The sequence below is a fragment of the Camelus dromedarius genome, chromosome 24 (assembly GCF_036321535.1).
Source record: "Camelus dromedarius isolate mCamDro1 chromosome 24, mCamDro1.pat, whole genome shotgun sequence".
NCBI lineage: Eukaryota > Metazoa > Chordata > Mammalia > Artiodactyla > Camelidae > Camelus > Camelus dromedarius.
In genome coordinates, this window is record NC_087459.1 from 9406641 (window position 1) to 9424585 (window position 17945).

Below are 17945 nucleotides of genomic sequence, written 5' to 3' on the forward strand. Positions count from 1 at the left end.
AAAGGAAATCCCGCCCCTGGGAGTGGCTGGGAGGCGGGGCCGAGGTTCTGCACCCCAGTACCTAGGCTGGACCGCCCCACCCCAATCCCGGCGCTGCCGCCCCTGCCCCTGCCTCCGGGAGTGACTCGCGCACCTATGGCTGTGGCCTTGGAGGCCGAGGCCGCCGTCTGAGCCCTGGGAGTGGGGGCAACTGGACCGGAAGCAGCGGGCACTGCATGGACTCGATGGGGTGAAATGCAGGAATATGGCCTCCTCAGGTAAGGATCCAACTTGGTGGTCTCGGCGCCTGGAGCGTCCGGGATGAGAGCCTGGACGTGGGGAGATGACTGGGACACTGACTTCCGGGCCTCCGACTCAGGTGCGCACCTTTCCTGGAATTGTGTCAGAAAAGCAGAGACCAAGCCGACCCAAGCATCAGAAACAGCTTCCAGGCAGAAAGGTAGGTGCCTAGAGTGACACAAGACCAACACTAGCTTTTGGCCTCCTTCATCCCTAACCCTCCGCCGGGCATGGGTGTTGGCTAATATCCCTGCTCCTCGCCCATTCGTTCATTCATTAAGGAAATATTTGCATCCCCCATGTGTGTCAGGGCGCTGTCCCCGAGCCCAAGGACACAGTGCTGATTAGAAAGGACAAGTGCTTCCCCCATGAGGCTTACAGTCTGGGCAGGACCAGATCACAGAGGCAGGGATTCCTTTTAACTTTCATTAACTAAAATTGGGGGGAAAAAAAGTTACTGAACATTTAAGCCCCTTCAAATTCTTCCTGATCTTTGAAAATACACTCCTCTCTCCCAGAATGTTATCCACGAATAGACGAAAATTCTTGCGAGGTCGTTGGATTGTTACTTTACTCCATTTAGTAAATAATAAACTCGTCCCCAAGGGACTTTCAATATAAATCTACCTGGCTTGGGGTGTATTTAAATATCTCCTCGAATTATCTTGAAAAATGCACACTTCAACTATTATAGTTGTCACTTTAGATTTTTTTGTAAGTCATTGGTGTCCAAAAAACAAACCCCCAAACCATAAACTATTTATGTAAAATCAATAAAACTTGATTATGACTGTTAAAAAAACAAACCCCAACTTACTGTTTGTTCAATAAATATGAAAATAAAAAATTAGGTCTAGTATTATCCAGGTCAGCAAAAGCACCCGAAAATACTGACTGATGGGGTCTTCATCTTTTCTCTTATCTCTTCAGTGATTGCAACAGAAAAATGAATTTCATTGTATTTTCAGTTTCCATAGGATTCCTCCACTTGGGATAATTCAGGGCAAAAGGAGAAATCCTTCTCCTGCTCTGAGAAGAATTACTATTAAAAATGCTATGATTCCTTGATTAGCCTCTGGTTAACCCAGCAGCTTAAGTGCCTGTCTCTATACTGCATTGGTAACATCTTTTCCTGCAGCTGTAAGCCCAGCATTTTCCTCTGGGTGGTTGCAATCTTGAAGGAGCAATTGTAGAGTGTTTATGGCACAGCCAGACCTCTTACTGAGGACCAGCCTTGGTTCAGAAGCACCGAGAATTTTGATGAGAACCAGAGTGAGCACTGCACCTGTCCGGGTCTTGCATCAATGTCTGTAACTAGCTGTCCCCCAGACTTTTCATCTTGTCTCTTTGGCAGGAGCCAGCCATTGGCTCTGCAAGCCCCAGATGCAGTCTTGGCTTTGCCATTTGCTGCTGTGCGACTTGGGCAAATCATTTAATTGCATCCCTTTGCTCTGTTGCTCCAAGCTCTTCTGTGGCTTCCTACTGCACTTAGAACTAAACCCAGGCAGCTCAGCCTGGGGCTCATCCCACAGCCCCTTTCTACCATGGATCTTGTCTTCTGTCCTCTTTTTCCTTTGCCTTCTAATTCCTGAAAGCACCAATCTGATGCCACCTCCCTGGCCTGGCCTGGAATGGATGCTTCCACTCCCACTCTTCTTTTGCCAGTTCCTCTTCACAATTTTTTCCCCCTCAAATGAGTTGGCTTAATTCCAGGTGATACAGGATTCAGGAAAAAGAACAAAACCTTAAGAACACACTTCGACAGGATTCTGGGCTGGATTTACTCTGATCTCACAGCTAAGGCTTAAATGTCTGAGAACTGAAGAGAAGGTGAACTACCATTTTTTATTTTTTTAACCAAAGTTTATTCTTAAATGTACAATAGGTCCCAAGACATTGTAGCTATAGTCACTGGGAATCCAGATGTTTAAACATGCATGGAATTAAGGATCATCATTGCCTCAGGCACTAGGAACAGATTACTTTTTGCCAGATTTCTTTAAAAAAATTTTTTATTGAAGTATTGTCAGTTTACAATGTTGTGTCAATTTCTGGTATACAGCATAATGTTTCAGTCATACATGTACATGCATATATTCCTCTTCATATTTTTCATGATAGGTTACTACAAGATATTGAATATAGTTCCCTGTTCTATACAGTAGAAACTTATTTATGTATTTTATATATAGTAGTTAGGATCTGCAAATCTCGAACTCCCAATTTTTTCCTTCCCACCCCCTTCCCCCACTGGTAACCATAAGATTGTTTACTATGTCTGTGAGTCTGTTTCTGTTTTGTAAATAAGTTCATTTGTGTCTTTTTTTTTTTTTTTTTTTAGGTTCCACATATAAGTGATATCATATGGTATTTTTTTCTTTCTCTTTCTGGCTTCACTTAGGATGATGATCTCTGGGTCCATCCATGTTGCTGCAAATGGCATTATTTTATTCTTTTTTATGGCTGAGTAGTATTCCATTGAAGAAATATACCACAACTTCTTTATCCAGTCATCTCTGTGGATGGACATTTAGGTTGCTTCCATGTCTTGGCTATTGTAAACAGTGCTGCTATGAACTTTAGGGTGCCATATATTTTTGAATTAGAGTTTTCTCCAAATACATGTCCAGGAGTGGGACTGCTAGATCATATGGTAAGTCTATTTTTAGTTTTTTAAGGAGCTGTCCACTCTTTTTAAAATGTTCTCTCTGTGCACTCTTGTTTTCTTTATAGCACTTCTCACAGTCTGTGATTCACTCACTGATTTTTTGTTTACTTTGCTTCCTTCTGTCTTCCCCTACTGGGCTGTAAGCCACCATGTCTCTGCAGTTCATTGGTCCCCAGCTTGACCTCTTAGTGGCTTTATTGTCCATGTTGCTTTGAACTCTATTAGCTTCTGGGACCCACACTCTTCTGTGTTTTTTGTTTTTTGTTTATTTTCTTTCTCTACTTTTCCAGTTGTCTCCTCACAGTCTTCACCAAGTCCTCTTCCTCTACCAGACAGGTAAGTGTTGGGACCCTGCAAGGGCTCTGGCCTAGAGGGCCTCTTCTCACTCCATTGCCGTTGAGCCTAGGCTGGATTTAGTGATTGCTTCTAATAAACAGAATCCAGTAGTAGTGATGGGGTGTCACTTCCGAAATTAGGTGGTAACCAGGCTGTGGCTTTGTCTTGGGGGCCCTGTTATGTGCCCTCTCTCTCTTGCTTGCTCACCCTGGGCCAGACACATCTGTGGAGAGGCCCATGGGGTGAGGGGCCAAGGCCAACCAACTTGGATCCCCTGCCCCCCAGTTAAGCCTTAAGATGAGACCACAGCCCCAGCTAACAACTTGACTACAACCCTTGACCTTGTGCTAGAGGCACTCATTTGGGTGCCGAAATTGTGAGATAATAAGAATTTATCGTAAGCTGCAATGTTTTGGGATTATTTGTTATGCAGCAATAGATAACTAATACACCTCCCTCAGTGGTTTTGTAGCTGCTGTGGCCTCAATAATACTCTCAGTGCCAATACCCTTGTGTTTATATTTTGCTTCTCAACTCTTTATCTACTTGACATTACTACTTAGATTTCTCATAAATACCCCAATGTCTTCATGTTCAAAACCAAATGCACCTAGCCACTTAAACACTGGCTTTGCTGCCATTCACTGCAGTATCCCCACTGCCCAGCACATAACAAACACTCACTAAATGTGGATTGAGTGAATATTCCATGTCAAACCCAAGTCTTTCTTGGTATTCTTTATTTCAGTAAATGTAATACAATCCAGTCTCTTGCTCAAGCCAGATACTTGGATTTATCCTTGACCCTCTTGCTTTACTTCATCCTTACATCTCATCAGTCTCCAAGTTCCATAGGTCTGGTAGCCTAAATATTTTTCAAATCTATTTCTCTACCCTCACTGCCGCTACCAAGTCGAGATCACCATCATCTCTTTCCTGGGTCATAGAAATAACCTAACTGGTATCTCTCCTTTCACTCTCTCTTTTTTTAAAGTAAACTTTTAGGTGTAACATACAGAAATGTGCACTAACCAAAAATGAAGAGCCTGATGTATTTTAACCAAGGGAAAACAGCCCTTTAGCTTCCCAATTAACATCCCGAAGAAATCAGAATTTACTGTTGCTCTCGGGACTACTCTGGTGCCCTCTTCTGGTCACTTCTTCTCCCCCATAATCTCTATCCTGACTTGCAACTGTAACAGATTTGTTTTTGAACTTCATGTAAGTGAAGTCACACAATAAAAACTCTCATCTGACTTTACTCACTCTACAGTGGGGGACTCAACCACACGTTGCTTATTCCCTGAATGGTATTCACTGTTGTGATATTTATTTGTACTGTGGCTAGTTTTCAGTTTGGGGCCACATTTAGTAGTTCTTGTATGTCTCTGGTGACCATATATGTGTGTTGCTGTGGGGTTCATGCCCAGCAGTGAATCGCTGTGTCAGAGGGTAGGTGATGCCCAGCTTCAGAAGATTCTGCCACAGTTGTCTAGAGAGCTTGTATCATTTCCCCTCCCACCGTCTACCGACTCATCTTGTGCATTTCCTGCCCCAGTCCTAAGATCAGTCCTTTCTCCATGGAGCCCTGATTCCTGCCATTATCTGATTCTTTTTCACATTATAAAGCATTCACAAAAATAGAATTTTTAAAAGGATGAGAGAAAGTGAAACTAAAGGAAGTTCTACAGTTTTTTCCACATCCAATGGAGTAAAAAGAATAGAAAAGATATCTGTGAAAGCCCACATGACGTGTAAAGGAGGGAGTCGGAGAGCTGACGGCAGGGGACAGAGACTGCAACAGGAGGAAGGAGGGGAAAACATTAGCTGAAAAGGACATCAAGGGGGGGTTGCCTGAGTTCCACTGTCATCTGCTCCCATGAGGGGCCTCCAGTAGGGGTCCTCTGATGCTGAGCCAGTCAGGATGCCTCCTGAGTACCCCAGTCCCCACCTGCTTCAGTGTCGTTAGCTTTTGTAAGTGATTGTAGCCTGAAACTCTACCCAAGACTAGGGGACACTTCAGGTATCAGATAGCAGGAAGTGGCAGCAGCAACAGCGAAGGGTATTTTAGGTTGATGACAGTGTCCTTGTTTCATAAAAATGCAACAACTTCTAAACAGAATGTAACTTAATTTACTCTAATATCTATCCACAAAGAGCCAGATGGAGTTGACTCTTGAGCTTGGTTTCAATAGAGAGTCCCCTCTCTGCCTGTACTGTAAGCTGTCTTTAGCTCCCAGGTGGAGACAATGTTCTGACAGTTGGGATGTGGGTGTTTGGGGAATATATCCAGCCAACCCTACAAAGTTTCAGGGCTTTTCTGGCCTTGGTGATCACGGCTTGCCTGGTTGAGGCTGAAGCTGCCAGCCTTGACATTCACGGTAAGAAGTGCTTGGAGTTGCTGCCTAGGGAGGAGACTCCTGTCCTCCTGGAGCTTGCCCAGGGCAGGAGAGGGCCATTTCTGCCAACTTTGATGGGGCAGGCTTCTGGGCCAGCATCATAGCTGAGATCCAGGAGCCGGGTTTCGGGTTGGCAACCTCTCTGGCTGCCCTGTTTGCAAGATCAGATGTTACACTTGTTCACCCACTGGAAAGGAGCAAAGGGTCCAGCTGCTGGGTAGTTCCAGTTGCAGCTAGGCAAGGGCATCAAGAATTGGATGGTGAGCAGGCTCCTCGTTAAAGAGACTGTGATACAGCCATACAATAAAATATGCCATAGCTGAAAAACAGCAAGGCACTGCTTGAGAATTGCAGGATGCTTGGCACGTAACCATCCATCCAAACCTGACCTAAGAGACTTGACCAAACTCTAGCATGGCTTCTAGAAGCATAAGGCTAGGATGACCCCTAAATCGCGTGCCTGGGAATGTACTCAACGCTGCCAGTAGGATGTACTATTCTAGCTAATACCTGATGCTAGGTCCCTGACCTCCCTTTCTTGGAGCATTTACTGAAAAGCTCTTATAATTGTGAATACATGTCTCTTACAACCCAGAAGCATCTCTCACAGACCTGAGAGCCATTCTTCTGAAATGTACTCATCAGGAATGTCAAGGCCTCTATCTCCGTTCTCCGTGGGAGGATAGGCTCCTGACTTCCACACCTGCCAGCCAGCAGACACACCTGATCTAATCGCTTCTTCACTGCCCAGCTCTTTGTGATTTTTCATTTTCACTTTTCTGACTCTACTGAGAGCCCCCACCTCCTTATTCTCCCTTTGAAACACCCAGTCGCCTCTACACAAATCAAACGGAGCACAGCTCTTTCTCCTGCTATCTGTAGTTACCGAATAAAATCTGTTTCCACTGCTTTATAATCTCTGGCTGTATTTTGGTCTTTGACAAGCTCCATGTTTTGTTTTGTTTTTCTCTATATGTTTTCTATACTGAAAATCTCTAAGATGTGTGTCACACACACACAGTGGGCAGGTCAGCAGCATATAATACACTCTTATTTTTGAAACAAAACAAAACCCGGAACAGTTCTGTGCGGGGAGACCCTTGACCTGGGAGGCTGGACGGGTCGCTGGGCGGCAATTCGTGCTCCCGGGTCCCCCGGCACCAGTGCTCTAGGGCGGAGGGCCGTCGCGCAGACAGCCTCAGTTTCCCCACGGGAACGCCGACTCGAGGGCTCCCGGGGCTCTTCCCCGCAGTCCTCACCGCCCCCGTTGCCCCCAGTGTCCGGGCGCCACGAAAAGGCGGGAAAACCGGAAGTTGGAATGAGGCAGCCGGACGAGAAATGCGGGCGCACTGGCAGGGTCAGGCTGCACCGATGTGACCCTCCCACCTCGGAGGGGCTGCCTCTCGGGGGCGCGGACGGGAGCGCGCAGGTAAGGGCGGCAGAGCGGTACCCTGGTGGGGCGGGGCCATCGAGGCGACAGCCAATCACCAGCGTCTCCAGTGGGTGCGCTGACGGGCCGGGGCGGGGCAGAGTCGTTGCCTGGGTGACGCACTCCCAGCGTTGGAGTTCTGTGGGCAGCTGATCTGGGCGGCACCGACTAGCGGACGCGGGGCTCCTGGGCCTCCAGTGGCTCCGAACGCGTCCCAGCTGCCGCCGCCTCGCATCAGGGAACGGGGCCGCGGGGTTTCCTCCACGCCCCCGGGGGTGAGAGGGCCGCCGCCCGCGTGAGCTCTCACGACCTGGTCTCCAGCGGCCCTGGGAGTTCTTAGTTATTTTTCCTTCTTTAAAAATTTTCTATTTCTGGGGCCCCAACTACCTAACACTTACACTGGCTTCCTTTTCTTCTTTTTCAATGGTTACCATCTGCTCTGCGGTTTACTCGATTATTCTATTTTTCTTGGCTTCTCATTCCTTTATTTGCCCCTGATCATCTCTCCTTCCTAAGGTTAAATCTCTACATTGCCCTGTCTCCAGCCTGGCTTAACCGTCTTATTTAGTACACGTTTGTTTTTGTTTTTCTTACTTCAGATGATTTTTTCTAGTTTTTATTATTCTGGGTGTTTTGGTGAGGTCCTCTTTAAGACCCGAGTCAGCTTGCAGGCCAATCTGAGGATACATCATGATTTATTTACTAAAGGTGGCATATTCTTACTCAAACTCACGGAAGCCGCGGGAGACCAGAGTTGACATTTGTTGAGTGTTTCCTGTGCCTAAAGCTCCAGTAAGTGCCTTCTTCCACGATAGTTATCTTGTGACCAGGCTCCTGAGGTAAGTACATCCCTAACCTGGTGGCCTGTGAGTGCAACAGCAGATGTTTTCTGCTGGAGTTGTATGCAGTTCTTAAAATGTTTTTTTGTTTGTTTTGGTCATCAACATTCAAAAGTTAGGATATTTCACATACAAATTGAATTTTGGGGCTTCTCTTGAAAAATCCCCAAGCTTTGGCAATACTGAGCCCCCAGCTGCCTCCTTTAAACAAAATATGGTTTCTTGAGGCCCCCAAAGTCCCTCCCACTTTGGTCTTATACCCAAGACACTGGTCGTTTATGGTACTGCCTGGTTATTGAAGGCACTTAGGTTTTTGATCTCTTCTTTACTTATTGACTGTTTACGATTCTCTCTGAGTGGAAAACAGTATTGACTTGACACAACTTTGTTCATCTCTCTTTACCTTAAAGTTTAAAAGACCTGGAAATATTGACCAGAGACAAACCCCAGGGGCAGTTTTTCTTTCATCAAAGCAGTAACAGAATCAATCAGAATCCTATGACTCCTAAAACAAATTGGCCTCCAACAGCTGAATTGCAAACTCAAAATGATGTAAGGTCCAAGTGGCAATCTGAGAGCAGGCCCTGAATGTGAGAAATATGGGTCTGGGGTTGCTAGATGTTCTGGTTTCTCAAGAAAATTGATTTTATAGGAACTCTCCTAATGTTTAAGTGTTAAAAACTAAGTTTTAAAAAAATTAAACCCTTGTGAGCACACACAGCACACCCATGGGGTGAGACAGGGGCCAGTTGTACCTGTCTTGCTGAGTGAAGTGGGTGCACCCCAGAGGACTCTGATGGGCCAAAGGCGGGGGGCATGGGAATGTTTCCAGGAGGAATCTTTCCAGAATCTGACTACAGGGCTGGCCTTCTCCCCTTTCCTGACACCCATCTCCTGTGCCCTGCCCAGCCCAGGAGAAATGGGTTCCCTGCCCCAGAAAGTGAAACACAGTCTCTATTCTTCCATTGTGGGGTGCCTTAGTTCTCCGGGTCTGAGGGGAAGACAGAGATTAGGTGGTGGAGTATGAAGCCACCATAGAAGTCTGAGAGTTTGAGACCCAATGGGTAGCTGGGTCAGACCCCTTTGTACCTCTATCCCTAGGCTTGAGAGGGAGTTGAGGGGAGGGTGTCTGGAAAAATCAGATAAGCCCATATCTTTCCAAGGTGTGAGGCATGAGGGTTAGAGGTGGGTAGAAAGGAGTTCCCAGGACTCTCTGGTTCCTAAGTTTGCCCTGAAGGAGGGAGAACTCCATGCCAGTCTTGAAAGGTGGGGGGGAGGTGGGAAACCGGGGGACCTGCTGACCAGTCTGGGAGCCTTAAATCAAATCCAAGGACATCTCCACGGAGACACCTATAAAACCTTCAGAAGCTCTGTGTGCTGAAAAAGACCATCGTGTTCCTTCACTCAGCAAAGTGCCCTTCGTTTTGTGAGGACAGCTGCAATGCTGTCTTTGAAATGTCAAATATCAAAATCCTTCCACAAGGTGAATTTTCCCATTTTGGCGCCCTTGCTTGGCGTGTGTCACGAGTACGTACCGGGTAAAGCGATCCTGAGCCGGCAGTGCATATCTGAGAGTTACCTCCTGGCCAAGAACAGGTGCAGCCTGGCTCGGGACCCCAGACCCGGAACCCTCCAAGCTGGGAACCCTGTAGGGCAGCAGCTGCGAGGGGAACGGGATCTGGGAGGGACTTCCTGTTGTCCCTAATCCCAGTCTCCACCCGGCTCCCCGCGCCCGGTGTAGGCTGCGGAGACTCCCTTCCCCGGGGGAGGGGTCCCCGCCGCCCGAGGTGTCCCCTCCACCTCCGCCTCCGCCTCCACCTCGGTGAGAGGGGGGCTGGGAGGGCACCTGGATCCCGACACCCTCGCGGGCGGCCAGCTGGCAGGAGGGGACGGGGTCAAAGGTGGAAGGCTACGGGCTGGCGGGGAAAAGGAGGCCTGGACCCGGGTTCGGGAAGAGGAAGGACATCATCTGTCCAGGACCGTGAGCAGGATGGACACCCGGCCTGGGCGGGTGGTTGCAACCGCAGGGAGGGCTGCTGAGAGCGGGCAGCTCAATTTCTGGATCCCAGGCGGGACCGAGTCAGGTCGAGCGCAGGGTGTGTGTGTGTCCTGGGCCCGGGAGACAGCGGGGCCTGGATTCTTATGCGGAGCTGACTGTGGTGGGCGGGGCCCCACCCAGCATCTGTTTTGTAGGATCGCTGCAGATCTTCTGGCTCCTGATGACAGGAGATACAGCTTCCAACTCTCCCTGGCTTTCCCTAACCCAGTTGCTCTGAAATTCGGAGTTCTTGCTTCAGCGATAAAGGGGATAATACAAAATAGCATTCTGTCAAAGTGAGGGACCAAAAAGCAGCATAGAGAATGAGGCCGTTGGAGGGCATCTGGGAGGCTTTATTTCTGATTGGGACCAGGAATGGGTCTGGTCCTGCGTGGAAATTTGGGGAGCTTGAAATGTCCAAGAGATGCTGGCTAATTTCCTCCTGTTCTTCCAGACTCCTGGCCAGAAGCTAGAGGGGGCTTGGCCAGCAAGAGCAAGAAACAACTCAGCTGTGCTTTCTAGCTCTGAGATAGGAAATGTCTACAGGTGGAGGAGGCATCTGGGCTACCCAGGACAAGGAGAGAGCCCGAGAGGTATGGTTGGGGTGCTGGGTAAGGGGGGCATGCACTGGAAGGAACTGGAGTGGGAGGGGATTTTCAAGGCAGGCCATTTAGACCAATGGAAGAGTTAGACTCACTGGGAGAGTAGAGGCGGTAGATGGGGTGTGGGGTGTAGAAGAGAAGATGGTTCTGATGGGAAATACCTTCCACCTGGGGACTGACTTCTATGGGATTGCTTTGCTTTGCCTGGTGAATTCGGTAGTCTGCAGACCAAAGGCTACAGGGATAGTAAGGAGGCTGCATGGGTGTCAAACCAGAGAGTTTTGCTCTCTGAACAGCACTTACAGCACATGCACAAGCCTCCGTCTACTCTCCACTCCCCTCCGCCTGGGACCCCGTCTCCTCCCTCTCTGGATCTAAGCACATAGTCTTCCCTGTACCTGTTGCCCGTGTGTGTAATATAACCTGCGGGGGAACCAGGGTCCCTAGGCTTAGGACTGGAGCTGGGTGTGTGACCTTGAGCAAGTTCCCTGGGCTTCGGGGACCAGGTGTGTCATCTATAAAATGTGGATCACGTGCTTGCTGTTCCCACCTGTCGCGCCAGGTGTTTGGGAGGCTTGGGAATTATGGGCATGAAAGTCTTCTGTAAGCAGTTCATCAGCCCCTAGGAGATCATTATTGTAACGTACACAGCGAGAACTCCCACAGCAGCTAGAACGTAGGTCAGAGGAACCTGGATACCCTCGACTAGTATTTCCGGTGGTTGTAAGTACAAATACAAATCAAGTATTCTATTTTCACACCATAGAAGCACAAAGAATTTTTAACTCTATTCAGTTTCCCTTCCATAATGCTTTTGTAACCCCCAGTGGGCCTCACACATCTGCAGCATTCTCTGCTGATGTTGGATTCTGTCAGCTCACACAGCAGAGTAATAATAATAATTACTGACGCCACTCTGTTCAGAATATTCAGGAGCAGGAAGCTCATTTTCACAGATTATCTGTGCGGGAGGCAGAGCAGCTGAGTCTCAGAGGCCACCTGGCCCGGGCAGCTCCCAGGCTCTCTGACTCCTGGCCTGAGGGTCTTTCTCTTTCAGACCTTAATGGAGACTGAGGTGAGTGGGAAGGTGGAGGGCTAGGCTTGAGTTCCCAGCAGAAAGCTGGCCAGTGCCCAGTGCCCAGTGCTATGGATGAGAATGAGGCCTCAACAGAGGTGTGCAAGGAGGAGAGACTTTCCCAAGGCTCTTGGGGTCTGTGGGAAGGTGATGTCTGCTCAGAGTTGAAAGGCTAGTGAGGGCTGATTCTGGATTCGAGCCCTGGTAGCCTGACTCCAGAGCCTGCTCCTCACCCTCCCAGAGGGCTGGGGCTGGGGCTGGTGTGAAGAGGGGAGGGAGGGCCCTGGACTCCCATTGTGGGGGCAGTGTGAGGTGGGTGAGCCTGAGAGTTTTCTTTCCGTCAGACTGAGGTGGGCACGAGGCCTTGGCACAGCTAGAGGTACATTGGGCTTTTTTTCCCTCATGAAAAAATTCACAACTGCTATGACCAACTGAGTCAGGCCTGAAATGGCCCAAGGCCACATGCCTTCCTGTCACTTTCAGGAAATGATGGCCCTGGGGTGACTTGTAAGTCAGATGCAGTTGCATTCAAGTCCTGGCCCAGTCACTCCAAGCTCCATGATCTTGACCACTGTCTGATCTTGGAGCCTGGGTTTGTGAGTTTCCTGTATCTGCTGTAACAAAGGACCACAAACTGGGTGGCTTATAACAACCAGAATTTATTCTTTCATGCTTTTGGAGGTGTCGGCAGGGCCCCTCCCTAGGTCCTAGTGGAGGCTTCTTCCTGCCTCTCAGCTTCTGGCCACTCCAGGTGTCCCTTGGCTTGTGACAGCACCACTCCAGTCTCTGCCTCCATCTTCATGTGGCTTTCCCTCTGTGCTTTTGTGTCCTCTTCTCTTATAGGGACATCAGTCATTGGCTTTAGGATCCAATTTTGATGACTTCATCTCAAGATCCATAATTAATTACATCTGCAAAGATCTTTTTTTCCCAAATAAGGTCACATTTTGAGGTTCTGAGGAGACATGCATTTTGAGGGTACACCATTCAGCCCAACCAACTGTATTAGGTGTCCTCATATATTAAAGACTAACTGTCCACACTGCTATGGGAGGTGTGAGCATTGAATTAGGAAGAGGCACCTGCCCTGTGGGCACCTGGCAGGGCCTTGATGAGCCTTCCTTCCTCCCCTCACTGTCCTGCCTCATGGGGGTGAGCCAGGCATGTGTGGGTCTCTGGGGATGGAGTTGGAAGCAAGGCCAGCCTTGCATTTGGTGGGTGTTCTGCCACCTTGGGTGTCTGCCTCTGTGGGTCCCCCAAGCGTGGAGTTCGGCTGCATCTCCCATCCTCCATCCCAGTGCTGATGGGGTTGTTGCTCCTAGATTTCAGGTCATGGGCATTCTTGTCAAGAAATGCTTTCCAAGTCGGAGGAGACAGTGCCTTTGGGAGCCGCTCAGGAGTCACCCCACATCAAGATGGAGCCAGAAGAGTCACACCCTGATGGGGCGTCACAGGAGGCCAGAGCTCAAGGAGTGCGGGGCTGGATGCCCCTAAGCCAGGGCTCTAAAGAGAAAGTGCATTTCCTGCCTGGTGGAGGTGAGGAGGGGGACGTGGGGAGAGGCACTTGCCCAGGCAGCAGAGGCGGGGAGGGGCTGGGAGGGGAGGAGCTCTCCTGCCCTGGAGATGGCCCAGATGTCTGCCCTACCTGCCTCTCAGGGGACGCCCCCACTCACCCTCAAAGCCTCCTGACCCTCTTTTTGGGTCAGGTCATGGGTAGAGTTGGAAACAGCCGTGGGTGTCCTTGGTAAGCCAGGCATGAGCTCGCTCAGGGGGAGCAGGAGGGCCAGGCAGGACAAGGTGGCCACCTAAGGACCTCTCTCCTCTCTCAGCCCTCCCCTCCCCCCAGATCCCTGTACTTTCCCAGGAGGGGAGGACCAGAGACCGGCAGATGGCTGCGGCACTCCTCACCGCCTGGTCCCAGGTGAGTGTCCCCATCCAAGGCTGGAGGAAATGCCAAAGGACAGGGAGGGACAGTGTCTCTGACTGAATCGTCCTCCGGATCTGAGCTCTGAACTTGAGGGAGGGGGCCAGAGGTCCTGAGCTCTGACCGTGCTGCCCGAAAAGAACTCTTGTTTTTGTCTCTTGTCTTCTGCTGCACACATTCGCTTTGCTTTTGCCCCTAAAAGAGCCTTCCTTGGGCAGCTGTCCTGCTTCACCATCAGACCCGAGGACAGGCCTCACTCGAGTCAGCACGATGGGAGTCTGGGGTCTCGCCCATGTCTTGTCACCACCAGGCTCCTCCACCATGTCCTGGCGTGTCCTGGAGGGTGGGCATTTCATGTTGTTTCAGATGCCAGTGACCTTTGAGGACGTGGCTCTGTACCTCTCCCGTGAGGAGTGGGGACAGCTGGACCACACACAGCAGAGCTTCTACAGGGATGTCCTGCAGAAGAGGAACGGGCTGTCCTTTGGTAAAGGCTCGCTTGTGCTGGGGTGCTGCTGCCTGAGGTCCTGGGAAGTCAGAGGTGGGCCCATCCCGCTGTTGCCTCCGCCTCCCTTTCCAGGGCTTACACCCCCTCTTGCTGTTCATCCAGACCTGGCTGTTGTGGAGAGCCTTCCCAGTGATGGACATGTTCTGTCCATGGATATGGTAGCCACCGGCCAGATGTGGCTACTGAGCCCTTGAAATGCATCTAGAGCAACTGAGTTTTTGTTTCATCTCATTTTAATCAGCTCAGACTTGAGCTGAAAATAGCCTCATGTGGCTAGTGGCCACTGTGTTGGACAGTGTGGACCTAGGGACCCTGATTCTCTTCAGTTCTCCCCTAGTGCTTATTCCTGGAGTTTCACTGCAGCCTCCTTCAAGCCCAGCTTCTGAAGTGTCTGAGCAGAAAGCTTGGCTCTGGAGTCAGGTTGCTAGCCTAGGGGGTCAGGAATGGTGCCAGCTAATCTCTCCTGGCCTTTGACTCTGAGATGTCCCATCTGCCCCAGGGCTGTGTCCTCTTCTCAGAGGGGCCTTGGCTCCCTCTGTTTCTCTCATGGTAAGTAGTTTAGTCCCAGGGCTTTGACTTCGCAGTTCCAGGCTCTAGTTTCTGTGGCAGAATTTTATGAGGGTGTATGGAAAAATCAGAGCGTTCATTCATTCATTGTCATTCTTTCAGTTAGTCAGTCTGTCGGTCAATGCACTTCTGTTGCCTACCTGCTAGTCCAGGCAGAGCCAGGGGCTTGGTCAGTTTACCCTTTGACTTTGACAGTGGGCCGAGACCCCTCGCCGTCCCTGGTGGGCCCCAGGGTCACAGCAGCCGCCCTGCTTATTATGCCTTTAATTATCTCAAGTTGCTCACAACCCATTGTTAACACTCTCTGGGCCCCAGACCAGCAGGTCCAGGCAGGTCCTGGGAGATCAGAGGGAACTAGCACCCACTTGCAGCCCCATGGCGGGCCTCATGAAAGCCCTAGACTGCCCAGTTGGTCCAAACATTCCTTCCCTCCCATGGGGGTTAGATCAGGGCATGGAGGCCAGGGCCCCTCTACTCTCTTCCTGACCTGGCCAGAATTTCTAGGCCTTCACTGTGGGGGACTTGGCAAACAGACCTTTGGTCTCTGACTTCTAGGCAGTCAGTGTCCCTAGCTGTCTTAGCCCAGGCCCTCCACTTGGCCTCTTTTTGCCCACTGTCCCTCCCCCAGTCCTTTCTGTCTGTGGTCTTGGAAAGGTGCAGGTACAGGAGAGGAAGACAGTGTTTTGTTTCTGCCATTGCTGGGCCCACTCCTTGGGGCTGTGTGACATAAGGGGGTGGCCAGCAGCTGACCTGGCCCAGCCCCTTTCCCTTCAGTTCTCTTGCTTGTTCAGGGAAACAAGACAGATTCCAGATGCAGCCCAGGAAGAGTGTGTGTGGCAGTTACCCTGGAATGTGCATCCTAGAGATGGGGTGGCCACCTCTGCACCCCCTCTCCTTGTGCTCCATCACCTCTGGGGCGGGGGTGGGGGTATGGGGGAATCTCCTGCTTGCAGCCCAGAAGGGCCCTGACTGAGTGCAGCATCTCTTTCCAAGCAGGGTTTCCCTTCAGCAGACCTTTCTGGGCCTGTCAAGTGCAGGGCAAGGGCGAGGCCTCAAGCTCCAGCCGACAGACGGGAGATGAGGAGAGGAGAGGTGTGTGCAGCAGTGACAGGTGGGCGGGCCCCGGGGCAGTGTGGTCATGGTTGTCACTCCCTGGTGCTCTTTGTCAGAGTGCTCTCTGTTTCCCATGGGGTGCAGACACAACCCTTCCTGGGGCAAGGCCACAGCCTCCCCTCCCCTGTAGAGGGTGGCTCTTCCGGGGTTCCCCACAGGTCCTGGCCCTTATCTCCACCTCCCAAATTCCCCTGAGTCCCTTGTGAAAGCCTCTCTCTTGCTGGAAACCCTCTTTATCCAGGAGCCATGGAGGTGGGGAAGAAGGAGCTGGCCCCATCCCTGGCAGCCCTCAGGGATGTGAAGTCCTTCAAAGGCAGGGTGGAGAGAGCCCAGGGGGACGCCCTGCAGTGCGGGCAGCCAGCGGCCAGCGGGCAGAGCCCAGGGCCAGCCAAAGACGATGTGCAGTCCGCTCCCTTGGAGGAGGGACAGCCCAAACCAGCCCCGCCTGACAATGGCCTCCCAAAGGCCCAGGAGGGTGGCTTCCCAGAGCGACCCAGAGACCAGGAGACCACCGCCCCTGAGAGCAGCGAGGAGGGCCTGGCTGTCGACGGCGACGCAGACAAGAAGACCTACACGTGCGAGCAGTGCGGCAAGGGCTTCAGCTGGCACTCCCACCTGGTGACGCACCGGCGCACACACACGGGCGAGAAGCCCTACGCCTGCACGGACTGCGGCAAGCGCTTCGGCCGCAGCTCGCACCTCATCCAGCACCAGATCATCCACACCGGCGAGAAGCCCTACACCTGCCCCTCCTGCTGGAAGAGCTTTAGCCACCACTCGACGCTGATCCAGCACCAGCGCATCCACACGGGCGAAAAGCCCTACGTGTGCGACCGCTGCGCCAAGCGCTTCACCCGCCGCTCGGACCTGGTCACCCATCAGGGCACCCACACGGGCGCCAAGCCACACAAGTGTCCCATCTGCGGCAAGTGCTTCACGCAGAGCTCGGCCCTCGTCACCCACCAGCGCACCCACACTGGGGTCAAGCCCTACCCGTGCCCCGAGTGCGGCAAGTGCTTCAGCCAGCGCTCCAACCTCATTGCCCACAACCGCACGCACACCGGCGAGAAGCCCTACCACTGCCTCGATTGCGGCAAGAGCTTCAGCCACAGCTCGCACCTGACCGCCCACCAGCGCACCCACCGCGGGGTCCGGCCCTACTCCTGCCCGCTGTGCGGCAAGAGCTTCAGCCGCCGCTCCAACCTGCACCGGCACGAGAAGATTCACACGGCGGGGCCCAAGGCCCTGGCCATGCTGATGCTGGGGGCGGCCGGGGCGCTGGCCTCACCCCCACCAGCTCCCACCTAGGAGGCTAGGAGGGAGGGGCCAGGTGACGGGAGCAGGGGAGGGAGGGAGAGGAGCAGCTGGGGGTGTGGCCTGGTGAGGCCCAGGAAGGGAGCCGGGAGGTGCTGGCATGGGGGTGGGGCGCGGCAAACACGGGAGGAGCTAGGGTGAGGAGCAGGCATGCTGGCCACAAATTAAAGGCCTTGGAATTCAAGCCACAGCCTATAGCTCTGTCTCCTGGGGCCCTGGAGGCTGACCCTGGACTTGGGGGTGGAGGGTGAGGGGAACTCCTGGGTCAACCATGCATCTTCACTCAGCCATCACTGAGTCATCCCTCTGGGGGCTTGGACAGCTTCCTCCCTTGCCTTGACCTACCTAGGGACCCATTCCAGATTCTACAGGCCAAGGCTTCTGAGCACAGAGGTTTCCAAACCCGAAGCCCGCTAGCCACTTCTGAAATCGTGGACTCCCGGTGGGGTGGTCTGCTGGTGTTGTCACTCTCCTCCCAGAGGCATTGCCCGCTGAGCTCTGGACCCTCCCTTGGCTCTTCTCTTTGGGAGCCAGGAGCAGGGCAGAGCCAGCATGAGAATTCATGTTGAGTGTCTCCTGCCTACCCTGTCTCCTGTCTCAGGCACCAGGGCCTGCATTTTGTGACTGGTCATTTTAATCTGCGTCCACTGGGGCTCAGCTGTAAGCCAGCGAGGCTTTCTCACTTACTAGGAACCACTGCCCCTCCTGGTCCTTTCTCAGGCTGCTGCCAGCTCCCTCTGCTACTTTTCACCTTCTTGGCCTCTGTCCTTTATAATTTGCCCTACCCACCCCTGCCTATCTGTCTCACTCCTGGCTTTCTGTATTTTTACCTCTGTAGCTTCCCATTCTCTCAT

General features: G+C 51.7%; 1 protein-coding gene across 17 annotated transcripts; it reads left to right on the top strand.

Annotated features, from left to right (window-relative positions):
- The first annotated feature begins 68 nt into the window (after nucleotides 1-68).
- On the top strand, nucleotides 69-17275 carry ZNF205 (zinc finger protein 205). Of its 17 annotated transcripts, none has more exons than XM_064478380.1 (13): nucleotides 69-257; nucleotides 359-439; nucleotides 1993-2109; nucleotides 2621-2932; nucleotides 3238-3283; nucleotides 6278-7111; nucleotides 7820-7950; nucleotides 10443-10581; nucleotides 12988-13201; nucleotides 13495-13586; nucleotides 13956-14076; nucleotides 15658-15756; nucleotides 16019-17275. In XM_064478380.1, exons 8-13 carry the CDS (start codon nucleotides 10525-10527, stop codon nucleotides 17083-17085), a joined length of 1650 nt encoding a protein of 549 aa, XP_064334450.1. In that variant the 5' UTR covers nucleotides 69-257; nucleotides 359-439; nucleotides 1993-2109; nucleotides 2621-2932; nucleotides 3238-3283; nucleotides 6278-7111; nucleotides 7820-7950; nucleotides 10443-10524; the 3' UTR covers nucleotides 17086-17275. The 17 variants fall into 17 exon arrangements, with proteins under 17 accessions (XP_064334450.1, XP_064334453.1, XP_064334451.1 ...); XM_064478383.1 differs by having other exon boundaries at nucleotides 6935-7111; XM_064478381.1 differs by having other exon boundaries at nucleotides 6960-7111.
- Nucleotides 17276-17945: the final 670 nt, after the last annotated feature.

Coding starts and splice junctions, on each gene's coding strand:
- ZNF205 (XM_064478382.1), top strand. CDS start 10,525: ATGTCTACAGGTGGAGGAGGCATCTGGGCTACCCAGGACAAGGAGAGA. Junction 13,587..13,955: donor TCCTCACCGCCTGGTCCCAG/GTGAGTGTCCCC, acceptor ATGTTGTTTCAG/ATGCCAGTGACCTTTGAGGA. Junction 15,757..16,018: donor GGGAGATGAGGAGAGGAGAG/GTGTGTGCAGCA, acceptor CTCTTTATCCAG/GAGCCATGGAGGTGGGGAAG.